This window comes from Camponotus floridanus, unplaced genomic scaffold (assembly GCF_003227725.1).
Source record: "Camponotus floridanus strain SB8 unplaced genomic scaffold, Cflo_v7.5 scaffold42, whole genome shotgun sequence".
In the NCBI taxonomy this organism is placed as follows: Eukaryota; Metazoa; Arthropoda; class Insecta; order Hymenoptera; family Formicidae; genus Camponotus; species Camponotus floridanus.
Window position 1 is genome coordinate 1,440,287 of NW_020229570.1, and position 22,533 is coordinate 1,462,819.

The 22,533-nt window shown below is 31.2% G+C and overlaps 1 protein-coding gene and 1 long non-coding RNA gene across 4 annotated transcripts in view; one reads left to right on the forward strand and one right to left on the reverse strand.

Annotated features, from left to right (window-relative positions):
- LOC105254705 (dopamine D2-like receptor) overlaps positions 1 to 22,316 on the reverse strand; it is a 206,485-nt gene extending 184,169 nt beyond the window's left edge. For all 3 annotated transcript variants that reach the window (XM_025411685.1, XM_025411684.1, XM_025411683.1), the window contains exons 1-2: positions 20,753 to 22,316; positions 7,064 to 8,152 (exon numbers count right to left, since the gene is read on the reverse strand). In XM_025411685.1, the coding sequence (XP_025267470.1) occupies positions 7,064 to 7,798 (735 nt within the window). In that variant the 5' untranslated portion in view covers positions 7,799 to 8,152; positions 20,753 to 22,316. The remainder of the gene's footprint in view (positions 1 to 7,063; positions 8,153 to 20,752) is intronic.
- The window catches only part of LOC112638983, a 77,180-nt gene that overhangs the window by 32,925 nt on the left and 21,722 nt on the right, over positions 1 to 22,533 (forward strand). The gene's annotated exons all lie outside the window — the stretch shown is intronic.

Below are 22,533 nucleotides of genomic sequence, written 5' to 3' on the forward strand. Positions count from 1 at the left end.
CGCAATAAAAGTTCCTTCTTTACTTTTCCTTGCACTCGAATGCAATCGAACTACGGAAATACATGACTGGCTAAATTTGCATGCTCAAGTACTTAGAAATGAATGGCCGTGACTGAATGAATTTCTCTATGAATGTATATTATATTTTTGAAATACTTGTAGTTGCAATCTTTCTTTTAATTTTATTTTATCTTTTATTTTTTTTTTAAGAAAAATGTCGCGAAATATTAATAACAATTGGGTTATAAACGATAGAAAATAAACAATGTTTCGGCGATCAAGTTTCAGGAATCGAAATAAATAACAAAAATGTCTACATTTAAATACATAATTTTAAATAAATTTTATTTTAATGTTTTAATTACAAAATTTTAATTACAAAATATTTAATACAAAAACTAAATAATTAAAAAATGAGAAAAATAATTTAATCAATTTTTAAATCAAATTGGTTTGCATTAATCAAAAACATGTTTCCAATGTTTATTCTGATATTACAATGATATTCTCAAATAATTGTAATTATCTTTGAGAATATATCTCCGACAAATCATGCTGAATTATTCCTTCTATTAAAATTATTAAAATATCTCTCTAAAACGAAATACATATTTCTCTATAACTTTAAAAAGTAATATTTTTAAATAGTTTTATAATGTTTTCAAAATAATTTCTGTCTCTTTTTCGTCTCTCTCTTTCTCTCTCTCAATATTTTTTTCTCTTTTTTTGTCTCTAGAAAAGTTAGTTCTTTTTTGTAACTTTACTAGGATGACTGTCATGTCTTAATCTTTTCGAGCTGAATTTCATTATAATGAAAACTATTGTCAAGTTTTTAAGACCTTGAAATGTAAATGTTCCATATGTCCAATTATAGCTTCTAAAAGAGGTACAGTTATTCCGAGTTTGTATTAAAAACATTAAAAATATGCAATAAAAAATTTAAAAGTAAATGAATAACATTAAAGGAATATTAACAATAACCCATATTTTTTGTACAGATATAAAGTTATATAATTGTCACAAAAAGTCTGATTTACAATATCAAATGTAAAGCATGCAAAATTACAATGATATGGTTATTCGTTACGAATATCACCGATATTTACACAATATATAATATTGATATATAATATTATTTTGCAACTGGATTTCCTTTTTCATGTTATATATATTGTTGTATATAATATTAAATACATAATTTTAAATAAATTTGATTTTAATGTCTTAATTAAAAAATTTTAATTACAAAATATTTAATACAAAACTAAATAATTAAAAAATGAGAAAACAATTATACAATATATTCATATATAATTGTTTTGTAATACATGTATAATATCATAAATGTGAAAAAACTTTTTTTATTAGTCTAGCAATTTTATAAAAAATAATATATAATTATAAAAAATAGTTAAAGACTATTGATGCAAAAGAAACAGAGATGAGGTCACAGTATGAAAAAAAATGTAATTATTTTATAGTTAATAAAAATTCTTTTCTTCTAAATTTTTTAAATTAATTTTTATTAATTTTATCTTTAATAATGAAAAACTCATCTAAAATTTTACACCATCATAAAATAAGTAACTCACAAAAATTTTTACATTTTTTTAAATTCACACAGATATTTCTCTCTCTTTCTTTTTTTCTTTGAAAAAAATTAAGCTATAGTTTAACTATATTTAAACTGCAATTCCCCCTGTGAACACGATAATAAAATTTCAAAACATATATAAATGTGTTCACGCGCGTCTCTCGACGGTGCCAAGTGCATTTGCATACGCGATGCGCGTATACCATTTTCACGGCATTCAGTATTCGCGGTGTGCGAAAGGATATTGTGGCGAACCTGTATTTCCGCTCTCTCCAACTCCTTTGCATCGCTGACGAAACCATGCAACTTGCTTTCTGCGCGCTAGCAAAAGAGTTACCGCGACATTTGGGAGATCATAAAAACAATGGCGGTACCATATAAAATCGAATCAAACGTTTGCGTGAAAGCAAGATATAAAAATAAGACAAGTAACTTTACATCGATAAAAAGATATGCTGTCGATTCACAAGCTGGTTTGTAATAATAGCGAAGACGCAAGTTTTGGTACCATCAGCTGGAAACTACAGAAACGATTTGCTCGCGGAGAATACAAATATCTCGCAAATTTTAAAACGTAAACGTATACGCAAGCATTGTTGTTTTTTATTTTAAATAAGGCCTCAATATTAAAAGCCTGTACAATTATAAAAACCATAAAAAGTATAATCTGCTAAAAAAAGAAAGATAAGAAGAAATCAAGTAAGGTTATTAAGATTACTTGACTTAACAAAAATATGCATTTTGCACAAAGGTTCGATAATTATTTCTAAAGATAATAAATACAACATTATACAAAAATATATTTTAATCCTTTAAGAAAAATGTACTTACTAAATTATATTATTTATTATTAAATAAAATAATAAAATAAAAAAATAATAAAATAAAATAACACTAAGTTTTCTCTCTGTAACAAATAAAAATAATTTAAAATCCTCTGTAATGTAATTAATAATTCCTATATCTTGCCCTCTCTTTCTCTCTGTTTCTATTTCTATACATCTCTCTCAATAATTATAATGTATCCAGTTTTCTTCAAATTCTTTCAAATAAAAGATATGAAATTTTCTTTTAGCACATATCTTTTATCATAATGTATAGCAAGATTGTTTGAATATGGTAGCTTACGTTGCAACTTGCGACTTTGTTACCAAGAGCTCGCGGAATTTTGTCGAGAAAGAGCATAGTTGAAGGAATTCGTGATATAAACGCGTGAAGAGAAAGAGAGACAGAGAGAGAGGGAGAGAGCAACCATTTTTCACTTGTCGTTAAAGGGAGGATGACACTGCCATGCCAAGTACACTACAAAGAGAGCGTAAAGTGCTCTGACCCAATGGCGATACTTTCGTTGCAGCACACACACACACACACACACACTCATACACACACCTACATGTATACACGCATTGCTAGTAAATCGTTTAATGCGAAACTCTAGAACGATCGTTTAAGCGGGCGAAGGACGATCTCGGCACGTTCCGTCGTGTTTGCACTTAGAACGTAGATGCACCTGGATTTTATCATACCGATGTAATCTGGTCGCTCCAGCTGGCACTGGGAGATGCCAAGGATACGAGCGGTAGCTAGGATTATTTAAGGTGCAATTAAAACACTTTCCATCCGTTGTACGTGTCTCTCCGCTGACGATTAGAAACTTATTGAGTATAGTCGCAAACTTTCTCGAAACATAACGTCCAGTTATTATGAGCGCGATGTTAACGCGAAAATTGCAGTTCAAGTTTGTATTAACTTAATCTCGAAACACGTAAACTATTCGCTTGAAGTTAATATGAGATGAAATCTACTAAACTGAACTCTCTTAATACGCATATCAAAATTGTTTATTATATCTTCAACAAGATAAATGTCTACTGGAACAAATGAACTATTCACAACATTCGAAGTATATATTATTACATATATATGTATATTTTAAAGTTTCAATAAATTCGGATAGAATAATTAAAAGAACTTATTAGATTCTTTAGTAGAATAATTAAAAGAAGTTAGTAAAATACTCTTAACATTTTTGAACTGTAATTACTAAAGGTATTCACATATATTTTGAGACGAGATGGAGAAAACAAATTTCACCTGGAATTTTTTTACAATCTGTCTCCGTCGACAATTCCGTTGCACACACAATCGCGATAAAGTTGCATGCCACAGAAAATGTGGAACGCACGCAGACGTGCACGTAAACTGCATTGATGGGCGTTCGCGTTCGGGATTACGTACGCAGCCCTAATTGACCGATCGTACTTTTGTGTTCGATCTATCGAAATCGAGATCGATCGGTGCCAGTTCGAATCAATAGCTACCGGCTTACCGGACCGCGTGAGAATTGGATTTTTAGGAAAATTGCAGCCGTGATTTTTTGCGACCCTGCGTATCCTTTTTGCTTTAATCCTGTCACAATTGTAAAACCTAACACGCATCGAGAACGGAATACATCACCCAACTCTTTTGGCACCGTTGACGATTTTAAAATAAGATCACGTGTGGACGCTATGATATAATTTATGTGGGACGTGCCGAGATAAGTAAACGACCTGCTAACGATAGAAACAAAAATCCAGCACAATTTTGAATTGCATATGTGTGTTTCTTCTTGGAATTTTAAAATTCTAATTAGAAATACAAATTATCATTATATTACCTTTATAATACGTGTTAGTTGTACATTAAACTATATATTTATAAGATCAAATATATCAATTATAATTTTATATTTAGAAAATATTAATTTTATGAAGGAAAAAACTATTTTAAAAGTGAGATTTTATTATATAAATAATTATATAATTTCATATTTTCTTCAAAATATTAATAATATAAAATAAATATCCAGTATAAACGTTTCAGTATTTTATATTGTTGATTTGAGAGATGTTTATTTTAAATACTTTACATTGCCCTTTTCTCTATTTGCATTAACTTGTAACAATTCCTTGATCTTTTAAATTGTAGTTTATAATCATTAAACTTTTTGTTATTTTGTTTTATTTTATTGTTCCATATTTTGAAGTCTTTATCTTAATCCAAATTAATTTTCTCTTTATCTTAGACATTAGTTTATGTCTTTCACTCTGTTTTATCTAATTATTATAATACAAAAAAATATCAAAAAGTTTATGTTTAAAAATCTATGTAAAAATAAAATTAGAAAAAAGTCAAATCACAGCCATGGTAGATAAAGTGCATATTTTATTATATATAACTCTCACAAGTTCTTTTAATCACGTATTTAAGCAAACATTTTTATTTATTCCTTCTTCAGATCAGCTTCAGCAAATATTTTGATTTAATTATTTTATATTTATCCATTTAAGTGCCTAATTTTATAATATATTTATACGCGACTTTTCATTACCAATGCTTTTAAACTTGCGCTAAAGCTGATCTGAAGAGGAATAAATAAAAATGTTCATTTAAATGTATATGTGTTTTTCTAATTCTATTTTTAATATTATTTTTAAAATTATACTCTTTTAAAACCTTTTTATTTTTAAATTAAAAATCTACATATTTCTACAACATATGTATATCATGAGCATCAATGAAAATTGTTTCCGACTCTTGGGAGCTTTATAGATACGTCTATAGTATTTAACTTCGACATCATCTTCATAATTACAGCTATTCTAGCGCTATCGTCATAGCGTGAAGCGTGTATTTAATCGGCGATTAAACTGACTGCATGAAAGTCCTATGGGTGAACTAACGTTCAATGTGGGTAGTTCGCGAAATAGTTTACGTTATATCGTTTATGTATACTCAACATCACGATCATTATATTGTAGATAACCCTTTTTTATTTTGTCGCATTATGCATTATCATCATACAACGTTATGTAACTGACAATGTTATGTGACTGTCAGTTTCTCTGCTCACGTCACTTTTATTTTATCTTAAAATGCACAGTTCTTGAAGTAATTTTAAATTAATACATTATGTTTTTTAGATATCTTATACGATAATTTATTTTCTATTGTAAATATGTACTCGTATTTCTCTTCAATTTTTAATTTGTCAAAATTGTACCTACATAATAGCAATTTTTTGCTCTCATACATAATCGAAACATTGATTACAATATTATCACATCAATCAGTTATAATTACCTAGCAATTAATTTATATATAATTCAAATATGCTTCAAATACATTTTGTATGCAAAATAACAAATGTGGTTGTGCTGATTAATATAACACACATATATTTAATAATGTGCATATGTAATATTTTTTACAGGCATCGATAATTTGATTATGTACAATAATATAAAGAAAATGCCAATGTTTAGTGTTTCTTTGAATAAAACACATTAGATTGTGCAGTGTCAAATGCTTTCAATGATCGCGATATAGATGAATTCGAAAACGTTTGTATTAGCTAACATGTTTGTCTGTACAACAGGTCTACCCACGGTGCTGGCATTCATCCGCAGAATTATTCGATATAGCTTTAATTGACTAATTCTATTTTCATTTACGTGCGTGTTCCAACTGTCGCGCTGAATCGAACTGCCTTAACATAACAGTTTCGTTTGTTCTGTGAACATTCTATGAACAATTATTATGCCCGTTTAGGAATCTCAAAGCACTTCCATCGAAAAGCAATTGACTTGTTTAAATAAATATGCGTAGGTATCATTAAATTATGAGGTAAACGTTGACGTATTCTTGTTCCAGATCTCAATTTTTATTCTCATAGGCAAATACATTAAGCTGACATTTCCATTTTTGCGCAAAGATTCATTTTCTTCGAAATAAAAATTATCGATGTTTAATAGCTGATACATATATTATCGAGATCAAAGTATTTGAAAAAAAAGTGAACACTTCTCAATTTGGTTTCTCGTTTACTTTGAAGGTGAGAACGGTAATTGAGCACATGCAAACACTGTGTAACGAATAGCGTTTAATTAGCAGTTAAACTCGCGATCGATGCCAGACCCCACCCTCGGAGCTTTCAGCTTATTTACACAAATCATACAATAGTCTATAATTAGAAATATTAATTATATTAATTATAATGCCGGTACAGTAAAATAATTTAAATTCTTTGGTTTTATGAGAACGTTTCATAATTAATTAGAAAGAAGATATAAATTTGTCTCAAAAAGTCTTTGATAACTGTACCAGGTAAACGATAAATAAATTAAATGCTCAGTGAGTTGAAGATCTGTGAAATTGCATAATTCATATTTATACAATTAGATAACTAAATGCGATAATTAACAAGAGTAACATTTTGTAGCTACGTAGCTACTACAGGTTTAGTAATTAATATTTATTTAATATATGTTATATGTCCAAACTAAATTATCCCTTTGAGGAAAGATCAAGGAATGAGAAATATGTAAACATCAATCGAAAAGCACAAGTACATGTTTGATTAGATGGAAATCGTCTTCGTGTAATTGGATGTATAGTATAAATTTGCAAAGAGAGACGTCGACTTACCAGTACGTAGACCGCAAACGGCATAACGAGCACGGCAACAAGGAGATCAGCGACCGCCAAGCTGACGATGAAATAGTTGGTGACAGTCTGCAGAGCACGTTCTTTCACTACCGCCAAGATGACGAGTACGTTACCGAAGAGCGTTAAACACGGCACGATCACGAGTATCAGGGCCCACCAGCTGTTCGATTTTTCGTCAACGCCGGTCGGCCCGCACTCATCCCCCGGCCTGACAGTGTTCCCGGCAACTATCGACGACGTACAATTCACGCTGCTGAGGTTCAACCCGGCACCGCCGTCGCCGTAGTAGGCCGTCAGGTTCACGAAGACGCTATAGTTGAGCCGATTGATGTAGTCATTCAAGTCTTCAAAAACAAAGAGATCGGACACGCTGCCGGTGTAGTTGTCTACGCTTGAGGTAGAGTACGACGACGAGGATTCTGCGAAGAAGGAAGAAGAGGAATCCGACAAGGTTGAGACGGCAGCGGTCGTCGAGTCATTGAACCAACTCGATTCAATGCTATCATCAACAACGTCGCTATTGTTGGTCGAAAGAGCGTCATCCAAAAAATCCGCCATCTTTTCTTCCTGCACGGTTGCAGAAACCACATTGATAACGTTGTTAGTATCCGCTTCTCTTCCCGGTGGTTGGTTCGAAGCTCGTTGCTCGCGAGAGGTCAGCGAGAGGTTCCGGAAGATTGATCTGATGAACGAACCATTCGTTCTCGCCTCCATCACGGTCGATCTACGATGATCGTCTTATCTCCTCAGTTACCGATCACGAGATTTTAGAGCGTCTCGCCTGGAATTCCATCTTTCTGTTTCCTGTGCGCGACATCTCGACTTATCTCTTTCTGACTATGTTTAAGTGCTATGACCTCTTCCACTTTCCTCGTCTTTTTCTTTCCTCTGTCTCTTCCTTTGTTTTCCTCTTTTCTGCTTCTTTTTCTCCACCAAGTACGATAAGACTTCTTGATCTTCTTTGAGCAGGAAAAGAGGTACTGTTTCTAATCGGCCCTTTAGCCGGTCACCCAGTTTCTAAGATCCCTGGCTTAGACGCGTATCAGTTGAATCCTTCCTCCAGGATTTCTGTAATGGAGGAAAAGTTGGTGGTCACTACTAGAGTTCGCTTTTATGGAAGAATGTGTGCAGCAGAAACGAAAGTTTATTTTCAAATTTTATTCGACAAATTGACGTCGGACGAAAATTCTCTGCTTTAAAATGTAATTTAAAACTAATACATTTAATCGCATTTGCGTACATGCACGAATTTAAATTTAAGCGATTTTAACTTTTTAGATTTTAAATATTTGAAACCATAAGAGCAAAATAATATATTGACCTCACTTTTAATTATCAAAGTAATCCATCAATTATTTGTCGCTTAGTCAACAAGATATTTTGGATCGAAAAAAAATTTTTTTTAGATATAACTTATAATACTATCATTTTTTATTGCATTATTTAGATTCCTCTGAAAAAGTATCATTTGCTTTTATGTGAACAATGAGATTTTATTATTTAATTATATCTAATTGCATGTAATGAGGATTAGGAATATTCATTAAATATTTTTAATTTTTTATATTGTTTTAATATCTTTAATTTACTCACATATAATTTAATTAATATATAATGTTTATTCCAAATTAATCGAAAGATTCATTATTAAAATTTCGTGTGTTTGCTTGATAATTTTCATCAGAAAATATAAAACCAATTTTCATAATTTTATGATACCAATCCTTTTCTTGTAAAACATTTCAATATTGATTTTCTTAAAGACTTTCTTTCTTTTTGTTTTTTCTTTCTCTGTTTCTCTTTAAGTAAGCAAAACAAACGCGCTTCATTACTTCTCTCACGATCGCACAGTGATTTTAATCGCGATCAAACTTTCCAAGAGAAGCGATAAATTTACGCAACAAAACCAGCTATCGAGAACCTCCTCCTCCCTAATGAAACATGGAAGGATTTCTGTAATGGAGAAAGAAAAAACTCGCGGAGTCCCATCTGCGTACGCCACACCGCTTGAAACGAGTGTCTCGTGGCGCAATCTCAGAATTAAACAAAAGCTCACGGCTGCCCCACGCCGTTCACAGATTGCTTAAAATAAGGTGCTTTCGTCCTTAGTAAGCAAAAGATCGAAGGTACACATGGGGGAAAGTCGGATTGACAGATGGACAGGCATTATAGTATTTCTCTTTCGGTGCGCGGCGAAAGTGTGAGAAAGAGAGAAGGATAGGCCTAAGAAACGCAGCTACCTCTGTGGACCCTCTTAAGAACAGAAATCATCTCCTTATCCCATCAGAACCTTCCGTCCCCGCTGATTCCTTCCTCTATATAAAGAGAACTCAGAAGGTCGGTATATATCGCGCAGCAATATCTTTCAGACTGTAAATTTCTCAAAGTATCACAGTCTACTCGCTATAAAGTTCGTAGAATATATATATATATATATATATATATATATATATATATATAATCCTGTACGAACATATATATATTTTATATATATGTATCTATATAATCTAAATTCTCGTGGAGTTCGTACAGGCAATGTACCAGGGGGTTGCATCTGAGGAATGAAAAGCAGGAGACAACGGCTCCGAAATTGGGGGCTTTTCTCTCGCTGAAAACTGTTCGTTTCTCTTTCCTTCATCCATCGCGAACGATGGATCCATCAATTTTTTATTGACGTGAGCTATTCGTGCTCACGACTGCGAAAATTGAATTCTGTTGTGGCGGCTGTTTTGCAGATGACCGCGGCGAGTCGTCCATTTAATGCGTTAAGCGCGGCCAATTCGCCGGATATGCCAAACCGGCGTATCGAACTTGTACTTGTTTTGAATTGCAAATGCGCGACTTTTTCCTCGTATGTGCGCGCGAATGCACGCAGTAAATCTAACACATTTATTTATTGCGAAGGCGCGTTGCATATCGGTGATATAAAAATGGCTTAAATTGTCCTATTATTCACGTTCTAGATAATTTATGCAAGAAAATATGAAAAGGCGAAATGATTATCGTATGTAATATGAAAGACTATATCTGCTATATTGTAGCGTAAATATCTTGTATCCATAAAGTAGATTTATACGCATGTTTCCATAAATTATTACTTAAAAATAGGGATGTTTAGATTGTATATATTTGACTATAAATAATCTCATATTTCCGTATATTGAGAAAAATAGAAGTCGACAAAAAATACATAATAAAAATATATAAAGAGATAGATAGACAGATAGATGGATAGATAGATAGATAGAGAGATAGATAGAGAGAAAGAGAGAGAGAGAAAGATTTTAATTCTTATTTTTTGATTCTTTAATTCTTATCTAAAAATAAGAATACGCTTCTAATAAAGCATTTTAATTACACACCTACATGACATTTAGAATTTTTAATTATCTGAATATAAACAAATAAATAAAAGTAAAGCTGAGTAAAACAAATAAATAAGTGTAAAATTTGAATAAATAAACACAATTGGAATAAAAACATCTGAAAATAATAGTGCGGAAGCTATATTTTTATATAAAAAGTTACATTTATATATGAAATTCATATTTATGAGAATTTCTGGCATATTTCGCTAAAGTGACACGAGTAAAAAGAAATTAAAAGCAAAATTTAAAAAAAAATAACGATCTTTTATATACATATTTATAAAAATCATCTTTATAAGAAATCTTTTCAAGGAATATCTATTTAAACGAAAAGAACAAAAAAAGAATAATTTTTAATAATTTCATTAACATGATGCTAAAATCTATCACAACAATTTTCTAGCGGATTTTACTTGTTGCATACATAAATAAATGTATGTTTTGTATTTTTAGATTCTCAAATTAATTACACATAACAATTAAAAATTAGAAACTAATATAACATCTAGAATAATTAAATAAATATTTATTTTAATTGACATTATATATTTATAAATTTATTAGTTTAAATTAGAAGATATTTGTTTGAAATCTTTTTGATTGGTATATTACATGTAAAACATGTATATATTTGATATTTATATTAACGATTGTGCGGCTTATCGAATCCTTGATGAAAAGTAATATACCTATCATTCTTGATAAAGTTAATAACAAAAATGGCAAAGATTTATCTTTGCTTTATCTGAGTTCGTGAAAAGGTATTGGAGAAAAAAATGTGGAACGGTGACAATCCGAAGGGAAACAGCCACGCATCCTGTAATTCACTCCATATTCCCTCTTCCTTTTTTCCTTCCTCCGCGTTAGCACTCTTTCCTTCATTCTTCGTCCTCTTTTTTTTCTCGCGTATGTCGCGACCCTTCGTTCTTTGCGCTTCGAGCAACAGATACGACAAAAGTGTAAGAGTATTGAAGAAGGGTGACTGAATTTTATCAGGAGGAATGTATACACTGCGAACACTGCGAACGTCAGATCTTAAACGTCATTCCGGCCGCCGACATTTTAGACTGTCTCCTCGATATCGACATTCTAGAAATGTTCACGAATACCATTCCCGATTCCATTCTTCCATGAATTTAAGAAAGTAAACGGAATCTTATGTCGCGAGTGTTTTATACATCCTATAAAATGATATCATTTCACTGTTTCCATTTTATAAAAAATTACTTTGACATTATGTTACTTTTATAAACTTTTTGTTTTTTTATTTTTTTCTTTGACATGGTTTGAGACATTTAATTTTATTTCTGACTCGATTTAGTTTCAAGTAAAAATCTTATATTTTAAAAACAATCATCATTTCTTCCATCTTTTACGTAATTAATTAATTAATTAATTACTCATGTTTCTACCACCTTTTACATAATTAATAATTACTTATATAAATGTTTTTATAAATTTGATTTTTTTTGCATTCGGTGAGCTAAAAAGAAGTTAAATCTTTATCTCTTTATAAAATTTTAAATCACAGCCAAAAAAGACTATACAATTTTTAAAAACTTTAACATTATTTAATTACAACATATTTTGGCATTATATTGTTTCTATATCTATTGTATTATATTATAAGAAATATGCTTCTAAATTAAATACAGGGACAAACTATATACATTTATATTAAGTACTTGTTATAAAGAACTTATAAAAATTACTATCTCGGATTTTCTACTATTTTAAATATTATAGAAAATGATTTAAAACCGCATTCAGAATTTTTTCTTGCAGATTATATCAAGCGACGCGGTAGCGTCGCGACGTCAAGTATATAAAAATTTCTTTCCGGCATGTCAACAGTTTGACCTATGTACAGGGATCACGGCGCACCAAGTAGCTCATCCGAAATTTTACATTAAGTAAACTTTCGAGTAAGATATTTAATTTCAGATTTTCTTGATGTTATAAAAATATTGAATCCTTTATAAATCTTATAAATAATAAAGATGGGATAATAGTGAATTTGTACGCATGATTATGACATCAATCATTAACGCCAATTGGAGAGTAATGAGTGGAATAATAATATTCTTTCCATTGCATCGACAAGAAACGCGGAGTTATTTGAATATGTAAATATGCAAAGTGATATATATATATATATATATATATATATATATATATATATATTAATCTTCGAAGTGAAGAGAACACAGTGTTGAAATTTTGTTCCCAATATTTGGCGTCGTTGTTGCTGTGCTCGCTCCTTCTTTTCTATAAAACTTCATGCATTATTCCGCGCTGATGCACAAAAAAAAGAAAGTACCGAAATTTGACATTTCATTTCCTGGAAAGGTAATGTACTACGTGCGTTATGAAAAAAATAAATCTTACAAATTTAAATAACTCATAAGATATTTTATTGTTAAGAAACATATACATATATTTAAGGGAAATTATGCAGATTTAAATTTTTACAAAAAATTATTAAAGAAATACGTTTTATTAGAATTTAGCTTTTGATTCTTTAATTCTGCAGTAATCTCGCGTGATCAGGATAATTATAGTTTTACATTAAAGGCTTTTGTATATTAATTTTGTAGTTCTAGTCACTAAAAAAATAGTATATGTAGAAGTAATGAAATAATAGAATTATAGAAAATATGAACAGAAGCAATATTTAATCTCAATAATATCTATTTGTAAAGTGTATAGCGAATACATATAGATGTAGCGAATACATATAGATGGTCTAGCTTTTTCTTGAAGAATGGTTTCCGCTGACATAGTCAATTGGAAAAAATGCCGCGCACTTGCATAAAGTATGTACTACTAAAATTGCGTCTTTGAGCAAATTGTGCTTGAAAAAGAAAAAGTCACAAGATAAACCTTGAATCTTCATATATTATTGTTTCAATTTAATCTGAACTGACTCTTTGCATATATTATCTCTCAATGTAAGATGTATACTAATTCTCTTTTCAGAAATACATTTTATTACTTGCCCTCTTTATTACATATGTTTTACTATTATTTTTTTATTATTTTATTTTGTTATAATTATTTTAATTAAAAGAATGGCTTTTATTCTGTCGTATTAAATATTTTAAAATTAATTGGCGCTTATTTTTTAGCAGTAGCTCTTTGATATTTTCCTTTTGATTGAGAGTCATAAATTCGAAAATGGACAATCTTATTTTGAATCATTTTCTAAATTCATAATTATAAATTTTGTTCTAAAGCTTGTATTATCTTAAATTTTGGATATCATGTTTTGATACACATGACTTTTCTTATTATTTTCCGAAAATGATACAAAATTCTGCATTTATAAAAAATAATTCTTTCGATAAATACATTTTGGTTTATCAAATTTCTCAATTTTTTTTACAATATTTTCGTAATATTTCAATTTTTTCGTAATTTCTCAAATTTTTGTGGTATATCATTCGATATCATAAGTTTGCTTTAAAATTTTTCTATCAACAATTACTTATGCATAACATAATTTACGCTTTGAATGATGTTAAATCTATTCAACCAAGAAAATTAAATGACAATGCGATATAAATTTAAAAAATGCTTCACCTCGAGAGATGCATACAATGTGAGCGTTCTAGTAAAAAATGATCTAGTTTTGAAATGAGTGTTTCACAAGAATATGCGGAATATAAAAAGATATACGCAAATCTAGCAAGCATGAGTAATGTGAGTTCGCGTCCACTCTTGCGTAGGTTAGTCTCAAAGGATTCTCGTTGTCAGTGAGCTAACTTTCGTGAGTACACAAATATGCCTTCGGAACAACTTTACTCTAATTCATCCCTCTGTGAGAATTACGCATAAAAACGTTATTCGTTATTGATTGCAAACGTTATTATTATTCGTTGTTGATTGCAAACGTTGTATAAATGTATATGTTATAATAGATTTAAAATGCGGACTTTAGTAGATTTAAAATGCGCAAATGTCTATACAATCGATACATCTCTAGATATATTTTTTATTTTACAATTTAAATAAGGAAGGAAAAATATGAAGCAGAACAACACTAATATCGCATAGTATGTAATATTTTAAAATATGTCTACCAAAAAAAAGCAATTTTTTTCATGATATTTTCGAATTTTTTCTCTATAATCTCTCAAAATTTCATAATATTATAAGTTCATAATTTCATATTATATATATTTATTAATATAAATATAATATAATATAATAGTATAATACATTTGTTGATATAATATTGACATAATATTATTCAGTTATTCATACGTTTGTTTTAAAATTTTTCATCGAAAATTGCATATGCACACACATATTAATATTTTGTTATTTTATTTTAATTTTATTTTTTTATATTTTTTTTTGTTCGTAAGAAAATTTTTATTTTAGAATATTCATCAAAATGTTACAAAATGTGTGCTACATGTGAATACTATAAAGATATTATATTTATCTTTAAATTAATTACATATTACAAATATGTAAAATACATGACTTAAGACGTCGGCGACGCTTACATTTATAATGAATAAAATGAATAGTTAAATGAGATAAAAATACCAGTTTTGCAACATTGAAACTAATATAATCTTTACTTTTACAAAAACTGAATCGAATTTATCAAATTAACTATATCACGTGAATTTTCAATACTCTAACAATTTATCCTTATTTCTCATAAATATAATGTAATATGTGTACTAGTTTATATGACATGTGTTATATTAAAGCTTATATGGATCGTATGTAGTAATATAAAACGCGCTTATTATATAAATTAAAAATGAATTTTCTATTTGCACACGACAGTCATCAGTGGAGCGAGAGTTTGAGAAATGAAAATGTCGCGCTAATTGTGAATTGGTGCTAATTGACCTGTACGTCAATATACGATGTATACGTTGATCTCACTTGTAATTTTATTTGATATTTAAAGTATTATTAGGGCTGCAATCTCCAGCTTGATGAAAAGATAAGATTTTAAAGCCTATTTAAATAAAGCTAGAATATTGCTGTACTATATATTCATTGAATTTCATAGCTTAGTTATCTAGTCAATTACTCTTTTGTATAAAAAGGGGCAATTAAAGTTAAACAAATAATTCATTCAATAATTCATTCTTTACATAACTGCATCATCTATAATTTGACTGCACGGAAGTAAAATTAATGGATATCCGATGCGCGTTGCTGTTCATCAATTTTCAATATGTTACCATCAATTTCACATTTTTCAAGACGCACTTTTATGTTCCATGAAATATTCAAAAATGTACAGAAAAAATATTTTAGAATTTTCAAATATTAAAATGTCGTACATAACGATTTCTTCTATGATAAAAGCAGAAAATATTTCCGCAATATATTCTTGGCAATTTTTATCTCGCCAAGAAGGCAACATTTTTCTTCTCCTTTGTACGTAACGTTGTTTTCTGTCTTTCAAAAAATGAAATCGTACCACTCTAGATTGATCGTTCTTGTGCAGCAGTTGCGGCAAAGAATACCGTACATCGTAAGGAGAGAGAAAAATATGATCCTCCACCGTCGCGGCGTGAGACTTAGATTAATTGACGAAATAATAATATAATTAATTACGTACAATTAGCACGAAACTTCGCTAATGTGGACTCCTTCCTTCCTGCTATTCTGTTATATATTTTAGGGGGGAAGGGTTGCACCATTTAGGTGAGAAATGATCTCGAGGAATTATCCCGAGTATTGCAATATGTATCCAAAGTAGGTCTCTAATATTTAATTTCAGTTTAAAAAAAGTAATTAATATATAATTTCAACAATTTTTAATAATTATTTAACGCACTCTCCCATATTTACTCTCACATATCTCGAATTAAAAGTATTTTATTTTTTAATTAAATGTAAAAACACAGACATGGTTCAATTATATTCAATAAAGAAACGTTTTGCAAACAAATTAGACACGTGGCATTTTCATACATGAAAATTAATTTCATACACTATGATAAAGGCTGTAATTAAATCGCATATATCAATATTTGTCTATAAATATGTAACTCTTTCTCTTCCGGCATGATAGAAATTTCAATATTAATATACGATCATAAAAGACTCGTTGTATTAACTTTGAACACACCATCCCCGATTGAATAATTAACAATTTAGTCGGAAATAATATGTGATAATTATTAACTATATATATATGTCGCGGAGCGAATATTTCTATATGACACGTATCGACAAACATATAATTAAATAAAATGAATCAAAAAGTAAAATTTGACAATATGCTAATAATTTTAAACCAGTGTCACGCTTGTATTTATTATGAATAATTATTATTCGAATATATTTTGCAACAAGGTGTTTCTTCAAAAATTTAATTTATTAAGCATAGCGATAATATTTCTTCTTTTAAATATTTTAAGATTTATATAAGTTTTCATAAACTATGAATAAATATGAATTGTAGTTTTTGATAAAATAGCTTGTGACATTTTTACGGTATCTCTCTAGACATTATCTCAACCTGAATGATGTTACAAGATCGTTTTTTATTAAAATAATATAGATATAATTATGTATAAAACTGTACACATATATTATTATTACACACATTATTTACATATTAATATATAATATTTTATACTAATTACATTTTATATAACTATATCAATATACTTATATCAAAATAATATTTATACAACTATGAAATAGTTAAATGAATATTATTTTATTGATGGATATATAGTTATATAAAATTATTATTATGAAATTATTATATATATGAAATTCCCAAATGAATTTTTGTTAAAATTATAATTGATTTTTGTCAATTAAAAAACTAATACGATAATAATCTCGGAAAATTTATTTTTTTTTTAAAGATTGTAATCATAAGCGCGTCTAATATACATAAACAAGATATGCATAGTAACATAAAGGTGAATAAGGAACATTTATTCCCGGTCGACACAGTCATCATTTTTCTCCGTCAACGTTACACTGGCATATGTATAATAATGGTGACGCAACAGGTAATGGCAGAGAAACGTGTCTATTAAATTAACTGAAAAAGATTCCTGGTTTTCCTATTGGGAACATTCGATCGATTTATCTAATAATGCAACAGAATTACATACACATATGACAATTACTTTAATTTCTTTCTTCTGTTTCTGGCGATAACTTTCTGTTTCGCACATTATGAAAGCACGAAAGGAGCAAGAAGTGACTGCATAATTTTTAGTTAACAGTTTTTATTACGCAATTGTTTTTATTTCCCTCGATAAAAAATTATATAAATTATGGATTTTTCATTGAATATTATCTAATCACAGTTGCACTCTTAGTTCATCAAATTTTCATATAATTTCAAGGCAGAAATGATGCTATTGTTAAATTTTCCAGCGTTAAATATTTAATAAGCAATAATGTTGTTCTAAAAAAATACAAATTTCATCCAAAAGTTATATTTGAAACATGATGTTTTTCATAGATATTATTCTCAAATATAATACATGTTTTAAAGCGAGTATCTGTATAGTAGCAAATTATAAAATATGTAAAATATGAAAATTGAAAAATATATATGTAAAAAATATTTTATTTAAAACTATTATCATAAAATTAATCTGAAAAAGACAAAAAAAATGAAGAAAAGAATTTCCTGCATATATATAATAACTCATAATATCTTTTTCTGAAAGATAAAATAATAAACATTTTTAAAAATATTTATTTGTCTTAAAGTAAAACTAAAGACTAATAATATAATTTGAAATTCTAAAGTGAAATTGCTTAATATGAAAAGATTGCGTAAATTTTATGAATGGACAAATATTGATGAAAATAATAAAGAGAAGATACATATTTGCAGATGAATAAAAATATTTTACAAAAAAAATTGTATGTCATTATTGACTATTTATTCGATAAATTATAATTATTAAGTTAAAAATTAATTTTAACATTTTTATGATTTAGGAAATTTTATTTTTCTCTGCATTTATTTTAAGCAATAATGCAACAAGCTTTTTTTCTACTTTTTCATTAATATTATATATTTTAATTTAATATTAATTTATAAAATAGAAATTTTTTTAAAATTTAAACAAATTTTCGTTACATTTAATTATAGAGGAAAATTTCCATTTACCCCTAGGGAAGAAGTCAAGCGATAAGCCCTCTCAGTAATGACTCAATATACTAAATACATGGATTGTAAGTGTACCCTGGAATTTGTAAAATACCGTACATTCAGGGAATTACTGAAATTACCTTGTCAACTACTAGACTGGAGGACTGCCGTGAGTGCCGAGGCAGATTCAATTGCGCCTGAAAAAGCGAAGTGGTCTGCTGAGAACCCATTTGCACAAAATTTACCGATTGCTAACTCTGCAACTTATGCTGTATAATTTCGAAACATCGAAGACGTTTTAAATCGCCTTTATCTTGCGATATCGTAAACATAATAAGAAAGAAAATGATTATTTATATAATTTCCAGATAATTATTTATTTAGTAGTCATCTAAATAAATATAAATTTTTATATAATATTTAAATACAGCATTTAATTTATTAATATGATTATTAGTATATTATTTGTGAATTTTTGTACGTGTATGTATGTGCGTATGCATATATTTAATATTGTATTGCTGCATTAATTATTATTGAGATTTTTTTATTTAAAAGATGCATAGAATTATAGCTTTTTTTAGAATCATAGATTGTGTTCTGTATTTTCGCGATAGAAAATTTACGAAAATTATTATTAATTCTATGCAATTGTATCATAAATATTTTACTATGCAAGTCATTAAGTTACAAGTTGGCTTATGTAATTAGAGAAATACATAAGTAGATATTAATGAACGTATTTAAATTATTATTTAATAGAATGTATTTTTGTTGAGTCATGATTTTACAACAATAAGTAATTGTTATTTACTATAGATAAAATATACATGCACTGAGGAAAAATTGAAGCACTATAAAAGAGAATATAAGAGAGAGAATATTAAAATTTATATATAAATATATACATTTATTTATCTATTCACATATAACTGAACCATGTATTTGTAATCATAAATATAATTACTATGCATAGAGAATCCAATCTAAATTATTCATACGTGATTGGTGTGTGCTCGCGTAATGTTCATTATTTACTCGCTTCAGATAAAAGCCAATTTAAATGGAATAGATTTGACAAAAATTAACATTGATAACAGTCGAGATTAATTTTACATTGGATGGACATTCTACTAAAAAGTGTCCATGCCATAAAAAACATTTTTTTCTAATTATAACGCTGAATAGAACCGAGTATTTGTGTTCTGTATAAATTTAATAAAAATAATGTAATCTTCCCTCTGAAGCCGAAAAAAGATAAAAAAAAACATACTGGCAACCGAATACATTTGATTTTCCTCCTCGCAATCCACTTTGCCCTACGCCCTCCTACAGAAAGGCTTATCAACCCGCATGCATTCCCTGAGAGGACGGTAATGAAAATGCCTTCGGAATATTTCACGTGCCCCTTTAATACATCAAGGGATGATGCAAAGAGTGGAGGGAAAAGTGAGAACGAGGGAGGAAGGAGCGAAGGAAAAGTTGTTGTACAGTCGATGCCAGGACGAAGGTAAAAGGACAGTAAAAGAATCCCTTTTCCATCATGGTACATCCTTTACTCTCCGCGGTCTCTTCATTTATAGACCTTAATTCGTACGACACGGTACTAGTCTGGAGCTAGTATCTTTCTCTTTCGATTCATCTCCCTCCATGAAATTGCCTTATCATTGTTACGAGTGCTTTAAAAAAGGCGTTTCACGCCAGGATACGGTGAAATAAATAACGTGACAATATTACTTAATACTCTAAAAACATGCAATATCGAGAGAGTTATTGCTTACATAGCACAAATATAATATTGTATTTATTTCTCTCTTTTTTTCACAACAGAAACGAAATTATGATATCGTTTGGAAATCGATTTCCAAGGCGTTATTTACATTTCAAGACCCTTGGAAAGCAGATTTTATTTTATTCCATCTATAACCATTCCGAGAACCACTCGATACATTTTCGAAACTCAACGTGGCTTACAAAACAGGCGGCGCATTAAATCGACGCTTGTCTCAAGCGTTTTCCCTCGCAGATAATAAATCGCCGTCTCTCTCGCATCGTATTTTAATTATCAGGTGATCCATGCCTGTTTAGCAATTCAAATGCACGTGGCTACGCCCTTGACGTGAAGGACCTTGGGCCAACGAAATTGGCGTGCCAGCAACACGCGACAGCAACGCGCGTTCGACTTACCGTCCATCCCTGCAGCAACGGCGGTCGCGCGACGACGATCGACGATTATCCGCGACGGGACGTTCCCAGATCGCGACGGATCTTGCGCGCGATCGATCCATCGAGTCGCGACGTCGCGTGGACACGGTCTATGGGGTTCTGCATTCGCGTTGTCCTGGACTCGGCATATCGGAGTGTACCCGATCCATCGACACCCCTCGACGCAAGTATACCGTCACTTTCGACGTAGTCACCACCCGATGATATGTCACGCACAGACGTCGTCGACATGATGTCACGCGTACATGGCGAAGCGCTCCTCGTGTCGCGTGATCGCTGCAGACTCGAGAGAGAAAAAGAGAAAAAGAGAGAGAAAGAGAGAGAGAGAGAGAGAGAGAGAGAAAGATGTTGGGAAAAAACGAGAAGAGGGGATGAAACCACGCTACGAGGGAAGCCTGCTCGAGCTCTTCAGTCTGCTATCGTTTCGATTATCTGCGTCATGCGACGGTGGTATACACAAGAAGCCACCTTAAGCTACGCCATTCAGCGTCGGTGGATTGCCCGAGATATTTTGCGATGGCATCAGAAACCCCAGAGACATCGTATTCGATCTGCGGGATGGCATTCTGCCGGCGAGAGCTTATTAAATTCCCCGCGGAAACGGCACTTATGCTTCTTCCTCGGCTCTCACGATCGTTCTTCGACTTTCCCTATAGACTTTGTCCGTTTACATATGCCCGATTGCACCTCAACTTTTCTCTCCCACAGTTTATTCCGCTTCTTTATCCCCGCTTTCACAATTGATTCGCCGTCATCCTTTGATCCTTTTTTCAATTAAGCGGTAACTGCAGTTTGGCAGGTCTGGGCGTACGATAACGCCGGACACTACGTTAATCCGATCCGCCGGTCCTTCCGGCTAATTTTGCCGCCTCATTGCTCACGTTCGATCAGCGTTAAATTTCCTGGACGGAAATTCGGTCTCCCGCGATGTTTGAAATCCAGCTGTGACGATAAAACGCGTGCACACGCGCGACACACGCTGGTCCATAAAAGTGTCACTGATCAGCGAAAACAAGATTATCCTTGATTATCCACCTCTCAGATTCTTTCACCGTGAAATCTATAGAGCGATCGATCAACTTTTAATCTTTTAGTCTCACTTTAAATTTGCGAATCTTCGTTCTCGCGATCTTCTACCAGCACAAACGCGCACGTCACCCGATGGAATCTCTAAAAACGACGGAGAAATCTTACGATATCTTATGCTTCTGGATCCCGATCGATTAGCAGACGACAATCGTTCAGATTCCAGCCTGCAATTTGTTGCGCGAAAACGGTCGACCTTCGCAATGCGCTGCCTGAGATACCTGTGGATTCCAACGAACGACGATCGAACGATTGGCGCGATCGCCAAGTGTCAAATGTCTGTCAACGTTGCCGGACGACGACGGATCTCAACGTGGGCCAGAATCGACTGGCGACGTCGTCCAGGAGTAGCATCACATCGCCGTCGTCGTCGTCATCGTCGTCGTCGCTTATCTCGATCGGCCAGGCAGCACTTTCGAGCCACGTCGTGAAACGTACGGCGAGCGACTGGCTGTCTGCTCGAGTTTCCACACCACCACGAATCCCGAAAGCTCGCGCGCGCTCGAGAGGGGTTGGAAGTTGGCGAGGGAGAAAGAGAGGGTGCGAGAAAGAGAGGGAGAGAGCGAGAGAGAGAAAGCGCGAGAGGGGACTCCACCCTTTCCCTCCCTGGCAAAACTCTCTCGCGCGCACGCTGCCTGCGACCAACCCCTAATTCT